A 15,458-nucleotide genomic window follows, 5' to 3' on the forward strand; every position below is an offset into this window, starting at 1 on the left:
TTTCACTAAATAATCTGGAGAGCTTGCACACAGCCCATCTACGAGGAGATTCTTGGCCTGTTTTCGTCTTTTAATCAAGCCCAGCCCAGCTCATTCTTTTCTTCCATCCAAGCATTTCTTCTGAGCTTTGAGCAGAATTAAAAATTCCATTAATCACTTTTTGGACTACTTTTGCTGCCTCTTGACAACAGAAGCGAGCACTGGCTGATTTTATGCAGTTTGCTAAGACACTGCAGCCTCGTTTCACGATGAGGACATGTTTATGCATGTGCTATTCCCATGCTAAATTCTGCTAGACATCTCAGGAAAAACTTACCTCAGGTTCATTTTTGAATAAACGAGCAGAGGAGGATCAAGGTACCGGGAAAATGCTATGATCTCTCAGAGCTGGAGAAGTCATTCTCAAACTCGTTATTTTTACATGCACATAACGATAGAGAAATGTTTCCTTTACATTCCTGATTGTAAAATTAGCAGGAAAAAAACACAACCATACATATTTTCTCTGCTCATTCTGCTGTGTTTGTTTGATTTCCTAGACTAGGCATGCAATTTCTTACTTGTTTTTCCACTCCACAGCATTTTCCTAAAGGAATTGCAATGTTTAGTTATTTATTATATATTCAGTTCATTAAACGAATCTTTACATTTAAAGGTTAGTTCCAATATTTCAACAGGTTATCAAACAACTACTCTGTTCAGTTTTTGCATTTTGAACGGTGAGATTACACTTTTTGGCAGATGTTAGGTCGAGCACTGCTGACTGCACCCCTCTGCTGCTTCCTCTGGCAGTTCGACGGCCTCCTCACAGAGTCGCGCACTCCTTGTCCTGATCTGTGAGCATGGGAGATGTTAAAGCCCAGACCTATCTCGGTGGCCACAGCTTCACCGAATGAGTGCCTAGAGAGAGTCAGATTTCTATCTGGGAACCTAATTTCTCAAGGATCCTCAAGCTCTGGCTGAGCTGAGAACTGCAACTGTTCGGTCCTTCCGAAATGAGACTCCTTTTAGGTCCCACTTCTGCACAGCACTTCAGCAAGTGCTGAGCTTTAAACAAAGAAAATGGATATTTTATTACCTTTGCTGAACCCCACCTATTAAAACAACAGATTAGAAACCATCAGGAACCATAGGTTTGCTCACAGACCTTCCACAATTAAGGAGATGTTGCAAGGTAAACATGACACACAAGTATTTTGGTCTTTATTCAGCCCCCTTGGAACAACACGCAGGCACTTATTTATTTATCTTTACTTAAGCTAGAAGGACATTGCGTTTATTTAGACTTTAATTAGCTCGTTGTTCTCAAGCTGAAAGCCCTCCGGGTCCAGCAATCCTTGTGGGTCTTGGTGTTCCTTCCAGTTGGCTTGCCAATCGCGAGGCAGTCTGTTGTGCACGCTGTTGTTCTCCCAGCTGCGGACCCCATTAGGGATATTACAGATGGGAGGAAAAAAAAAAACAAACCCTAAGCAAGAGTATAATCTCTTCAACACACAGACCTTAATGCAATTAGCTGTTTTAATTTTAAGAGATGCTGAGGTGCTCGAAATGTCATCGCTTTGACACGGATTTAAAGGGGTCCCGTTGCACAGGTTGCCGGCACATGGCCATTTTTATGGCACACCTCCATAAAAGCGATGGCATAAAAAAATCAGGTCTTTGGTGTAAGGACTTCAGATCCTATTCAGTTTTATATAACAGATGGCCAACACACCACACATCTCATTGATGTGAATGGAAACATTAGTGCTCTAGAGTTTCATCCGTGTCTCACTGGGAGATTTATTTAGCAACTGTTTTGTGAATAGCTTGTATCTCAGTGGAAATTGTGCTAAATCCATGAAAAACGGCAGTAAAATAAATATTATTGCAATTTCTCTCTCCCCATACTCACCTTTGTCCTAAATTAATCTTAAAACCACACTTTAACTCAACAGCAGGAATAATCCTTGTGGACTATCACTATCAGCTATTATGAAAGGAAACTTAAATAAGTATGCCCAAGGAAGTTTGATTATGCAACTCAGATTCCTGAATCTTAAAAACCAAACACTGCATTATATTTTCCAAACCTCTCAAAACCTTTATTAGCACATATGGAGCCTACAAGCTCTCTCAACAATAGATTCCTTTGTATTTTCACGGCATGAAGGAAGCATCTGGATGAAATGTGAGTAACAGAAAGGCACACAGGTGTAAAGCTAAGCCTGGAACTCATGCAGAGTTATACTCGTTGAGAAATGGCATTAATGAAGCAAAGGTTAAAATTAGTAAACAAATTGTAAATGCAGGAATGAGGCCCGGGACGAGGGAATTCTTGATGTTTTTAAGTGATGTCTCTTAAGGTTTTCCCTATTCCCAAGAATCCTATGTAATTTAAAAGCCTGGGAAGAGAAAAAGCTACGTGTGTCTGTAGCATGTTTAAGATAAAGTTCAAATCAGCAAGGGGAAATAGGATTAAAGACAAAGCAAAACAGCTCAGCTCTTATGGAGCCCATGCTAGTGCTCACTTTGGTTATAAGTAACCTTTGCAAGGTAGCTGTTGTGTATTTCTGACACAGCCAGCTCCACAGCCTAAAGATCTTCATGGTTAATGGTAAATAAAGACAACAGTACAGTGCAGTTAGGACTCTGAAGGACTCACCAAATTCTTGTAATATGTAGCAGTGTTAAGCGGAAGACAGCTGGTTTCACATAATAAAACAAATATATTTGGATGCAACTTTTAGAAGACAAACCAAGTTTTCCTTACTATTCAGCTTAAAGAGAAACAAAGGGTTACACTGAAACTCCAGCTCCCGACTCTATCTGGAGAAAAATGTTTTTGATTTTCCGTTGTTTAATCACTTGCATTTTTGGCCCAGCCAGCTGAGAGGGGAAAGAAGTTTTCATGTAAACAGTACAGAGCTGGCAAAAAATTACTTCATGGAGAAACCTCAAATCTTCCTGCTGAAAGAATGGAAGCCAGTGGAATTCCATGTACAGAAAGAGAAATGATGCAACTGTTTTCTTTGCAAAGTCGGACACTGCACTGAACTGACACGTAAGATCCACATTCATTTATAAACTGCTTCATTTGGAAAGGAGTAATAAAAAATGTATGTCAATATGCTACTTATCCATAGCTCTACACCTTGCACTATACTGTTAAACAAGTGAATTAAAAGATTTTTAAATCTAAAGGTTTTTTTTGTTTTTTTTTTTTTTTCATTTATGCAATTCAGGATTTACATAGCTTGGAAAAAGAGGTAAATGCAAACAGCAAAAGCAATAACCCAGCATGTGTCGTGAACTTATTTTTCCTTTTTGAGGGACAGAGAGACAACCGGGCGAGTTTGCAAGAAAATGGAGCTGGCAGACTGAAGTTAAACTTCCAAGCTGAAGCACTTGGTTCTGTTACAAAAAATTAAGCTGGAGCATCAACTGCTTATATACTGAGTTGAATTGAGTAACAAGGCAATTCTGAGAGACCCACAGAGTTCTCTATATGGTATTTAACAGCAAACTTAAATGTAACCCCCGCTAGTTCCTAACAGCTGCTTCCAAAGCTGAGCCATAATTCAGACAGGAGGCTCCCTCAACCTTTGGCATCCTTGAGAGAAGATTGATGATCTAAAAAAAATGGATGTATCATGTTCATGGTATCGGAAGTTGACCTAGCATTACTGTATCCATACCATGGTTAACATAAAAAGTTACATGTGCAGCGGTGCAATGTGAAGGTTTCTTTTTTCCTCTTCTAAAGCCGTACACAGATAAAATTTTCCACTCGACTACAATATAAAAATTCAAAGGCAGTCAAAGGAGGTTCTGATTTCTTCCACCTAAATAAGGACAGAGCAGTCACCACTTTTGTTTTGCAACTCTTTTGAAAGCTCTCCTGATATTTTTAACTGTTACTTGGTAGACAGAAACCTAGCTTATTGTGCCTCCAGTATTTCTCCATTCTGTAATGCAGTTTCCTTTCTGTGTCTGTATGACTTTTTCAGGCAGACCTATTTACCATTAAGAAAAGGGTTTCAAAAGCGGAATTTTTAGGAGGGCCACAGATCTCTCTAGGAGAGTGTCTGAGAGTCACCTGAAGCATCAGCCTGGCAAAGGATATGTATATTTTATATATATATATACATATATGCAAAAGAGTAGAAAGCTGTATCAACAAAACAAGGTACATACTTTAAAACGCTGTGGGTATGTTTCAGTACTCTTAGCTTTTTACAGGCATGTTTTCCTAATACGTGACATGAGAAGAGAGCTGCTACAGCTCAATTGTCAGCAGGGGCTCGTACCTTGCTGTGGATGCAGCACGCTCTTTTCCCACTTCATACTTAAATCTACCCCGTTGCGTGCACACTTCTTACCCATAAGCAGTTCGAGGCAGGTACACTCACTGTCTCCATAAATCCCATTAAAAACAAATTCTTCCTTGAAGGATCTTTTACATCTAAATACCATGGCTCGGAGTTTATTATTGAAAAAAGCATTGAATGCATCCACTATTTAAAGGAACCCACCGGGATGCATGAATCCCATATGCTTAGACCGAGTGAACTGTCAGATAGACAATACTGATCCAAAATGAACAAGCAATACCGACTGCAAGTATTTTTTTAAAGCCTGTTAATCACGTTTCCAAAATAAACTCACTGAACAGTGTGTATTTTTTAAATATATTTATTACATCGCTTACAATAATCTACAGTAATGTTAAATCTAGCGAAACAACAAATTGCAACCAGGATGACATGGTCAAATATGAAACACAAGTACAACACAGTATGATGAAACAATGGCACAAAAATGAAGGTGATTTTCTTCAGCTGATTATATTAAATAAAACATTCATCGGCATTTATTTTTTGCAAGTTTAACATTTTTTTTTGCTGATAAATCAACAGCTATCTTTTTGGTTTCCTGCATCACATTAATACAAAACCGGTATATTTTAAAAAGCAAATATCCAAGCACTTTTCTTTAAAAAAAATAATTGTATGCATAACTTTGTAAAATCTTAAACTTATGTTGGAAATGTGCCAATATTTACAAGATCATAGTGCAACCAACAAAAAAGAAGAGGTCTTAGCACAAACATTGGTAGCTCCTCTTTCACTACAGCTCAAACTCCAAAACACTGTATCGCAGGGCAAACCACAAACTAATTACCTCATGTAACATCAGACAACAAGCACACGCTGAATACAGTATATCTTTTGTCATACTTCACTGCTGAGGGTTAATTTAAGCGAATTTGAATATAATCAACATGCACAAACACGGACACTAAAATGCATACAAGTACGTATGCAGGCTCTGTGTGTGTTTTTAACCCTTCTATTAAGTTGTGCGTACACGACAAACATATCTACATATCCATTGACTTCAGTGGGGAGTTAGGGCACCCAGCCATCCCGAAAAATCTGGTGCACGGTGAAAGAGGCAAAACAAGCCAGTCGAAAGGTGTTACTACAGCAAGCACAGCTCGGAGTAACACTGCCTTGTGAACAGAGGGATTTGCTTGTGAGGCATTACACCTCTTTCAAATGAGTGCAACCATCACTTGCTTACTGCTACCTGTGTGTAAAGCTACTGCTGGCTGAGTAACATAAGGTTGTTTTCCTCTTGATAACTCACAAGATCTTGTGCTATCACTAACAGATGAACTGAAAGTGAAGATTAAATTAAGAGCAATCTTGTATTAGGCTGTATACAAGAAAAAGCACAGATGACATTAATCTTAGTATTCATCAAGTGACAAGGTAATTTAGCACCATAAAGATTTTTCATTTATTTTTCTACTGTTTTTGACAAAACAGGCAGCCTGGATAGATCAGAAGTTCTTTCCTATATTACTGTTAGTGAATTTAAACTTTTAGAGTTGGAGAACATTTTCTGTAACATACTACACCACAGAAAGTTCAAATGCAGTGTGAAATACACAACTGTAAAACTAAACACTACTGTTTATTTGAATTGTTAAGTCAAACAACCTCAAATCCATATGTTCTTCCAGACTGTTTAACATTATGTATCCCTTCTTATAATGCACATTTATATTCACAATATTAATGCCCCAGAATTTTCATTTTACAGCCTGTGGAAATGGCTTGAAGGGAAAAATAACCAAATGTAATGTGCTGTCCCTGAATTATGTTAAAAATTGAAAAGCAATTTTCACAAAGGATAGTGAATGTTAACAATTTTATTGATATCAACAACAACAAGAACCAACTTCTAACATTGCATGACTTAACAATTGCACTGCAGAACAGTGCAGTTGATGAGGAGATACAGGTCTGACCATGTCAAAATAATGCCATTTCAGCTTTATGGTTAATGTTTTGTCAGTGTATATATACTTTGTGCATAAGGTCCTATCCTTCCTACCTTGAAGTCAATCACGGTTTTGCCACCAACTTAAAACGGAGCAGAACTAAGCCCTCGTTTGTACGTGAGATCTCTTAAAATTGTGTAGGATTCCTAAGGGGAACTGCTCAGCAGGGAGAGATCGGTACAGCTCCATCGCCTTGAACAGAGCTGAAGCGAATCCCACAAGATGAACATCTTCCCATCATATATTTTCCCCACATATTCATTTAAAGAAGCCACATATGTGACTTAACTGTGCATGGATTTCGTAGCCATTAATGAATGTATTTGTGTGTGCGTGTGCGCACAGATGTACACACAGACACGTTCTGTGCTTCACATGTGAACTGTTTGTTGCAGAAAAGAAAAAGGAAAGAGATTAAAAATAATCCAGAAAGTTGCAGAAAGCATTAGGGAAATAAACACGTATTCAAAAAGCTCAAAGGGAAGCAAAGCATTCACAATCTATACGAAACTCTTTAGCTACATCATAATCACCTGACAGTAGGCACAAATAATGCAGCATACAGAGAACTATGAGAGGTTCAGACACTATAAAGTTACTTGAGCTATTCTGTTATTTAATGAAGCTGATGAAATTTAGGGACAAACTAAAACCCGTGCTGTTGCGAGTAGAACTACAGCATCATGAAACACAATTTCGGTTTCACCAATAAACTGAAACCTTCTGGTCTTGCTCAAAAGAAACATTTCATTTCTGCTCATGTATAATGGGAATTACATTCCACACAAAAGGGATCTCAAAGTCTATAAACAGTGTACCTTTTCAATCTCTAAGGGACTTTCATTCCTTAAATGAAATATTAATGATACATATTGCCCCTGAATTGCCCCTTAATACAAGTCATATGTTGAAATGATTAAATGTTATAGGCTAGCATATTCTTTGCAACAGTGTTGATGGAAAACTCGCTATGATAACGATTACTGATTTTTCCATTTTTCTTTTCCACAGCTAGGCAAAGCCACACCATGCCTGTTTGCTGGCAAGCTGGGCTCTCTGTGCAGAGCAAACATTCTTAATAAACTGCCTTAAGCAGCAGTAGTCTATAAAGAAGAGGGGAGGAAAAATAAAATTCCTGGAATTTATTTTCTTTACACGAAAAAGCAATTTGCAAAAAGTCAGTACGTGTTTTGTTCAGTCTGGTGGAGTTCTCTGAATTTTTGGAAGCTGATCCCAATGCACCTTAACATAATACAGGTTTCTTGGGATTAAGTAATACATTTTACTAAGACATTCCCTCCTAACAGGCAAAAATGCAAGAAACTTCACAGCTGTGCACTTTTTCAGTAGAACAGGACAGCCCTGTGAGTACGTGAGGGGGACTGCTCCTATTGCTGGAAGCAGTTTTAAATCCGAAGTCTGAAGCAGGAATGGCAAAACATGCATTTCAAACTGAAATGACCTAACTGCTTCAGCAAACCTGCCAGATGAGTGACTTTCCCTCCAGGTGATACTGGAACCGAGTATGGAAAACAGAGAAGGTAAGTTTTGTATTCTGCTGCCCATTTATTTGTTTTTGTAAATATCCTCCATAAAGAAAACGATAATGATACAGCGAAGCCTTTATGTCACATGCCAACATTTTTCAGCTGCTGAATTTTATTACGGACAAATCAGTGTGAAGAAATTATTTCACTGTATTTAAAAGTTGGCATGTGGCAGCTAACCATTTTATTCTATTAAGTAAATTTGCCTGCTTTCAAAATATATTAAATCATCACTAAGTAGACCAAAAATATAATCTCTATAGATTTTTGCTGAGGATCAGAATCACACTAATTTCTAATTCTTAAACTATTAGTACTTAAGATACTGAAAAGAAGTGTATGAAACAGGAACAGTGTGCCATCACTACACTATGGGCTTAAATATAACAGATAAATATTAAAGGAATATGCAACATACAATAGGAAATATTGCTATTATGTAAATTAATGTAGTCAACTAAAATTCTCACAATAAAGCAGCAGAAAACAAATAAAATTAGTAGATATTTGTTAAGCAACTGGTTATAATGCATGACCTACTTTAACACTAAAGGAGTTTTGCATATTCATGCTGTACAAAACGACCACCTCTAGAAATTATGAAAGCAGAGAAATTAGGTCAGTAGGAGGATGATTTACAACACCGCCATTTCTGTGTGCTTTCATTTTAAAATGGCATCAACTGCCTTATTACAGCAAGCCAACAAAAAATGTTCTTGTCCTTAACATAAGTGCAAATAATCACAGGTTTCTCAGGCAAAATGTGTTTTACCAAAAGGTGTCATCATACGTGTGTCAGATTACACTGGTAGCCAGCAGGCCCACCTATTTCCTCTTTTAGAAATGTGTCCATATTTACTTGCAACACCTGGATGATCAGTATTTACAGCTCTTGCAAGGTAAAACATTCATGTTTCCTGTGACCACTCGTCTGTTTACACTCACCAGAATGTAAGAAGAGAACTTTAACTTTGCTTTGAAAGCATTGACTTTCTGTTCTGCGACCACACGAGATTTCTTCTTTTTCCTTTCACTTAGCTAAAAAGACCAAACTCTGAAAGGAACGAGAGGAGAGCGCTCCAAATGTTTGTGTTGGGATCAGACAGCGTGGTACAAGCAGTTTAATATGGCAGGTTTTTTCTTTCCTGCATTTTACCTATTCATTGGTAAAAGCAAAGCATTCATTAACTGTTCGTATCAAAATGAATAAAGATACCTATGTTAAAAACAGAACATATAATCAGTACCTCAGATGATAAAAAGAGTGCTATTCATAAATGTGCCCACTATGGATTTGTGCGTTATATTCACCTTATTCAATCTCCATTGCTTTAAGTGTGCACAATGCTGTTTTGTACTTGATGGGCATATTCAATGGCTCATTCATTACAAATTCTTGCATTAAAATGCAGTGGTAAAGCCAAAAATACCCCCGCACACTAGAATTAATTTGGCCCCATGTTTTTAATATTAAATATGCAAAACTCTTTTGTGTGATTCACTATTACTGTAAATTAGCAGCTATTCTCTTTAAAAATGTTAAACCTTCACCAAATCACAAACCATAAACATTGTTCCATTTTCTCTTTTACACTGAGTCTCCTACTGAATCCAAATCATCCGAGGAGAGTGGGCGATACAGGTCCTGTAAGATGAAGTGCAGTATAGATTTGTTTATTGTGTTCGGTTTCTTGCACTGCTACTGTCTAACAATCTTTTTGTTACTGTGGACCAGAAGATGTCGTTTAACATAAAATACACATATACCATATAATCAGATTTTTGCTTATTTTCATACAATTATTTTTAGTCAACAAATAGATCACTGTAAATAAATCTGGAGTTTCAATGCACAAGATATTCTAAGAGGCAGTGAGTTTTTCCTTTGATTCTTTCCTGTTAAACATTATTAAACAATCTTTGACTTTTCGAGAGTCTCCTAATTGTTTGGAGACTTGGCAATATGAATTTAATCTCTTTTTTTCCAAAATAGGATATATTTCCCCTTTTTACTGTTTTGTTGCCAGCAGTAGGAAAGCAAATGCTTACCTTACATTGCAAGGTAATCAAAACTTGCCACCCATTGGCCATATACCACGGATCCAGCAGCATTTGAGCCCTGAATGCTGACAGTGAACACTGCCGTTACCTGTAGTGCACTGACAATAGTATCTTTTTTCCACTTTTGGGGGCCTGTGTGTGTAAAGCAGCATGTAAAATCCCCCAGTCCTGGCTCTTTCTGATGGTAGCCAAGCAACCAGCTCATGACAGCAGAGAGAGCAAGTCTGAGTGTACGGATCCACTTCAGTTTTCAACACCCACTCTGAGCATCCTCTGAGTGATCAGATAATCCTCAAATGCTGGAGGTGCTAGGGGATGAGACACTGCCCTAGTCAACCTACACAGCACAACAACCTCCTCCAAGGCACACGGCAGCACAGAATGAAAGAAAGTTCAACGAGGAGAAGCGGTTTGGGCTAGAGTACTATTTTTTTAGGGTGAATTCAGCACAGCTGATGGTGCAGAGAGGTGCTGAGCAGTCACATGGCTTGCAGCTCTCTGCCTCCCCAGCACCACATAGCCAAGCTCTGCTACCTTTCAGCTGTTTCTGGGCATCCTTTAAGTACAAAACATGTTTACAGAGTACAGCAAAACAAGTTCAAGACAAAACATTGGCAAGATCTGAAAAATACAAGAATGGGTAAGAAGGGGAAGGCTGATGGAGCCAGCTTTAGGGTTTTTGTTCTTCGGTCATCACTGGAAGGTAACTAAAAAAAATCCAAAAGCTATTTTATAAAACAAGGACTACCTAAAATGAATCCCTTACAAATTTCAAATTCACAAGGCTCTACATGATCTATAAAGGTTTCTGTTTTACTTGCAGGCAAAGGAAAAATAAAAGGGATGTTAATTCCCTGGGACCTATTTAAGTTCCTTGGAATCCTTATTTTACATGGGCACGTGTACATACAGTAAGCCACGGTACACGCTTTTGAAAATCAAGTCCTAAACAAATTTCTCTTTTGTTGTGAACAATCTGGACCAAACAAGAACTTCAAACAGAGAAGCCCATTCTGTTTTGAATACAAAGTATTTAAGTGCTAAAATTTCTTTTGTGCACATACAGTTTTGGAGTTTCTAATATATAGTACCAAAAAAAAAATTATTTGAGGTTAACAAAACAAACTTTTGAATTGCACGTTCCAGGAAATTGCTTAGTCTTCTGAATATATTAAAAATAGATCTGTAGGACTGCCTTTTAGTATTTGGGGAATATGACTGTTTTAAAGAAGAATCATGCACAAGATTTCAGGATCTTATTCTCTGCCCTTTCATATAGTTTTAAATACTTGGAAGATATTTTTATCTGCAAGAACTTCCCTTGCCTGTACTTTTAAGAGCTGTATATTTAAAAAAAAAAAATATGAGGAGAATCTATCTATTATTTTGCATATATTAATAAAAAGACAAAACTTGTTGAATGAGTACAACCTTCTTGGACACATACAACTCAAAAAATCTTTATATAACCAGAATACAACTTCTCTGTCTGATTAGGCAAGAAGTGCCTTAAGTCTAATTTTTTATCATCCTGTATGTTCTAGAAAAAAATCCTTATAATAATGGGAAGCAACTGAAAAATCAGATATAAAGTATAAAACATTTCCACTCCAGTTGAAGTACCGACACTGATTACAAGAGAGTGGAAAAACTAAGTTCATAAACTATTACAAAAGCTAATTAAATAACATGTGGGAGATGCTCTTATGTGTATTTATTACTACGATTGCCCTGTCATGTTTTCCAAGTCCTTATCATTAACCTAACTCTGTTGTGGCAGGAACTGTGAGCATGTGCAGCATGGTAACTGATTCTACTCAGCTGCTGTAAGCCTGAATTTCAGATGGTTTCATTCTGCTCGGAAATACACAAGTAAGGACATAAAAATTTTAAAAAAAGAATCTTAATTCCCTATCAAAAATAATTAAGATATAAGAAAACATAACTATACTACATAGGGTGCATGTTTAAATGCTCAGAAGCTGAAAACCATAGAAGTTCAAATGATTCCTGTTTCAAGTCCTCATATTACACCCACGACATTAATCTTTCAAATCCTGCCTTCCCCAAATATAGACTGAATTTCAACCAAGATTATATATGTGACTTTCACTGACTTCTGAATTTATGGAAATAACTCAGCCATGTACATGTGTGAGAGAGAAAGGATGAAACTTTATCTTTTATGTCCTGGATTTGAGGGTCTAAAATTTTATTGGTGGGGTTGCAAGAGTACAGTTTTCATGATCGTAGTACATGTATCTCAGCAGCATTTTGGGTTTTATTTACAGGAATGGAAAGCCTTGTGTCAAAGGCCAGAATTTATTTTTTTAAAGGCTGAATGATGAAATGTCAGTAAGAGGAGTGATCCCTATTTTAAGTTGCCTAATGCATTCCATAATTAGAAGGAGTATTTTCTTTAGAAAAATTCTACCATCTGTACTATTTTTGCAGGTCTTTACTATTCACAGAGACAAATCCCTTAGCCTACAGCGTTACCTTGCTTTCATCCCTCTGAATTCAGAAGCAAGACTTCCTTCCTCTCACCTGTATTTCCCAGGAAGAAACACTGGCAGCATGCCCAGACCCCTGAGCATTTGGAAGTACCAAGCCTACAACTCCCTCAAAACACTTGGACGGGGCTGCTGAAGAGGTGATTAATCACTGACATCGAGGGGAATCAGGTTATATGCTAGAGCCCACGTTCCCTGCAGTCTTCCAGACCCAGCACTACCAGTGGCACCCCAAGTGGCAGGAGAGCCCAGGCACCCTTCTGATTCAAACCGCACGGAGAGGGGGGCAGAGAGAAAACAAACTACGAAGTTGAGCTGGCATTCCCAGGACCCAGCATCTTATTTCAGATGTCTCTTCTTTTGGGCAGGGGGCAGCAACACCTCACCTCTCAGCACTGGGGACAAGATAAGCAGCGAGACTAGTCTCCTCTTCAAAGACTACCACATGATACCAACACTTTGATAACCTCCTAGGGAATAAATTTGCCCCTGTAGCTGGCTAGTCGGCCCTCTAGGTAAAGCGGCTCAAGACAAAGCACAATGCTCTGGGTTCAAATTTGGTTTCTGACAATATGGTACCTAATATAACCTGTCTTCTAAACAAAATTTTATCACACAAAAGATGGCACTAAAACAGAACAAAATGTTATTTAGACTGCCAACACCACAATTTTAGATTAGTAAGCACTGTTTAATGCTTTTTCATGCAGCTGACTTAGTCACTGGAATTTGTGTTATGACCTTTAACAACACAATCCTGTGTTTTGGTATTGGACTTCTAGATCATTCACTTCATAAAGTAAACATGAAAGGAACATAAATTCTCAGAGCATGTGTAAAGTTTCCATCCCTTAACTTCTTAGAAGTAGTTCATCTAATGTATTTCGTAAACTAAATAATACTATACCAATGCATTTTCATGTAACTGTATTCCGTGTTTCTGCAGCTACAGTGGTTTTTTTTTTGTCTGTTTGGTCTAGAATAAAGTCAAAGAAGCATGAAAGGTCCCCTACTGAGGTCGGGGGGACTGAATGTGAATATCTAAGAAGCGAATTCAACTCTTACACAATTTATTCTCTCTCCTGTAATTTATTCCAATACTTATTCTCTACACACTTAGCAATGCAAGTATGTCACCACTACACAGCCCTGTGCACCCGTAATACTGATCCTGTTACACTTCCACACAGGGAGCCTGGACGAGATGAAGCCCATCTGCCTCACTCCTCACATTTTCACGTCAGAAACCTTGTGGACAAACACACCTTGTGTCTAATGGTGCTGACCACATGGTTCCCACTCAGCCATCCACAAATGTTAACAGCAAAACATTTCTTCAGTGTGGGAAGAGAAGCATCAGTGGTGGGGAAGGAAGCTTTGGGAAGTTACTAATGAAAGCAGACAGCCTTACAGCAGATGAAGATCTACTGTATACTGATATCATCCATCTTAACAGACACCCTCACTTCACCCATGTATAATTCATTTGGAACTTTCTTCCCTCTTCAGTAACATTAATGATTCACTAACAAGCCTCGAGAATAAGAGCAAACAGGTGTGGAGGACACTGTGTTCAAGATTTCAGTACTTATCCAGCTGAAATTTGCATCTTAACTCTCTGTGTACCCAACAATGACACACGACTGCCCCAGGGCTCCAAGCTGCCACTCCTGGCTACCTCTACACTGCAAGATCACCAAGTACTTCCAAGTCAGCTCCCAAATCTCTAAGCAATCTATAGTCCCAGCCTTGGATAAGACATGGGCACGCACAGTTCCTCAGCTCCCTGGTAGCCAGGGGAGAGAAAGGAGGGTACACAGGCCAGAAGGAAGCTGTGCCATGCTCCAGCTATTTCTGGTCTGGGTACCTGGGGAATCAGGTCTGCACCAGCCCCTAAAGCCAAGCAGTGTCAGCACAGTATGTAATCCCTTGTTTAGGGAGACAGAAATCATCTTTATTTAAAAATTAAAAAGGCAGAAAAAGCCATGTGTTCAAACTCTGTTTATAAACAGAAGTGTGAGACAGAGCACTGCCTTGGGGAATCTTTCATTGAAAACTGAGCACAGTTTAGGAAATAGCAGAAGAGAAGACACATAGACATCTGTCCCATTGCTTCTGAACAAATACCATTAATTAAATCAGCATGTGGAGCCTTTTGGGTTGAACGAGTAATATTCTGTTGGGGCATTACAGCAGTAGCATAGGTACTACCGTAATCCTGGATGTTTAGGTACGCTGTAGATTCTCTATACATACTGCTAATGGGAACCTACAGCTGCTAACAACTCGTCCAGCAAAGTGACTGACAAGTCTCGTGCTGCCTCTTTAGGCTGTGTATCACACCTAATCCACAGCTAAATTTCACATATTGTTTTACCTTGCTTCAAAATCAAAGCTGTTTGTAGGTTTTACAAGTGATACAATGCCCGTGGTAAACAACAACAAAGTCTCTGACAACATGAGTATTTCCTTTCAGTTGCAAAATGTTTGGAAATAGACACTAGAAACAAAAGAAACTTTTGTAAAAATGGAGAAAGATAACCCCTACTTTCCCTCAAGGATAAACCAATTCCCATCATACTTCACATTTGGACAGACACAGAACTGTTGTTTCCCACTTAATAATGTTGCACAAACACATCAAGGACAGTAGCCAGGTTCTTCCACCCTACATCTCTAAGCACAAGGTATCACTGGGGAGAAGGTTATCTGATAATAGCTATGCTCGACTCTCCCCAGCCATACTCAGAAATCAGCTTCCTTATTTCCTTACCCTCTGTTTCCGTAGGCTTCCTGGGCTGGTGGGAGATGGGCTTGGAGACTTCCCAGAGCGGGGGGTGGAAAGTTGGCTACCAGGGGTTCCATTCACTAAAAGGACAACAAATTGAAAAAATAAATACAAGGCATTATTAAAAGCAGAGGAAGAGTTAAATCAAGGTTTCTCATTCCTTCTCATTCTGTTTTGAACTTTTTTTTCCATGTTTTAAACATTAAATAGGTTAATTC

At 38.4% G+C, this 15,458-nt stretch overlaps 1 protein-coding gene across 2 annotated transcripts in view; it reads right to left on the bottom strand.

Annotated features, from left to right (window-relative positions):
- Positions 1–15,458, bottom strand: part of DCLK1 (doublecortin like kinase 1) — a gene marked incomplete at both ends in the record, with an annotated part of 231,908 nt that overhangs the window by 46,991 nt on the left and 169,459 nt on the right. For both annotated transcript variants that reach the window (XM_084300967.1, XM_084300968.1), the window contains one exon: positions 15,226–15,320. In XM_084300967.1, the coding sequence (XP_084157093.1) occupies positions 15,226–15,320 (95 nt within the window). The remainder of the gene's footprint in view (positions 1–15,225; positions 15,321–15,458) is intronic.

This window comes from Netta rufina, assembly GCF_964035555.1.
Source record: "Netta rufina genome assembly, chromosome: 1".
Classification (NCBI taxonomy): domain Eukaryota; kingdom Metazoa; phylum Chordata; class Aves; order Anseriformes; family Anatidae; genus Netta; species Netta rufina.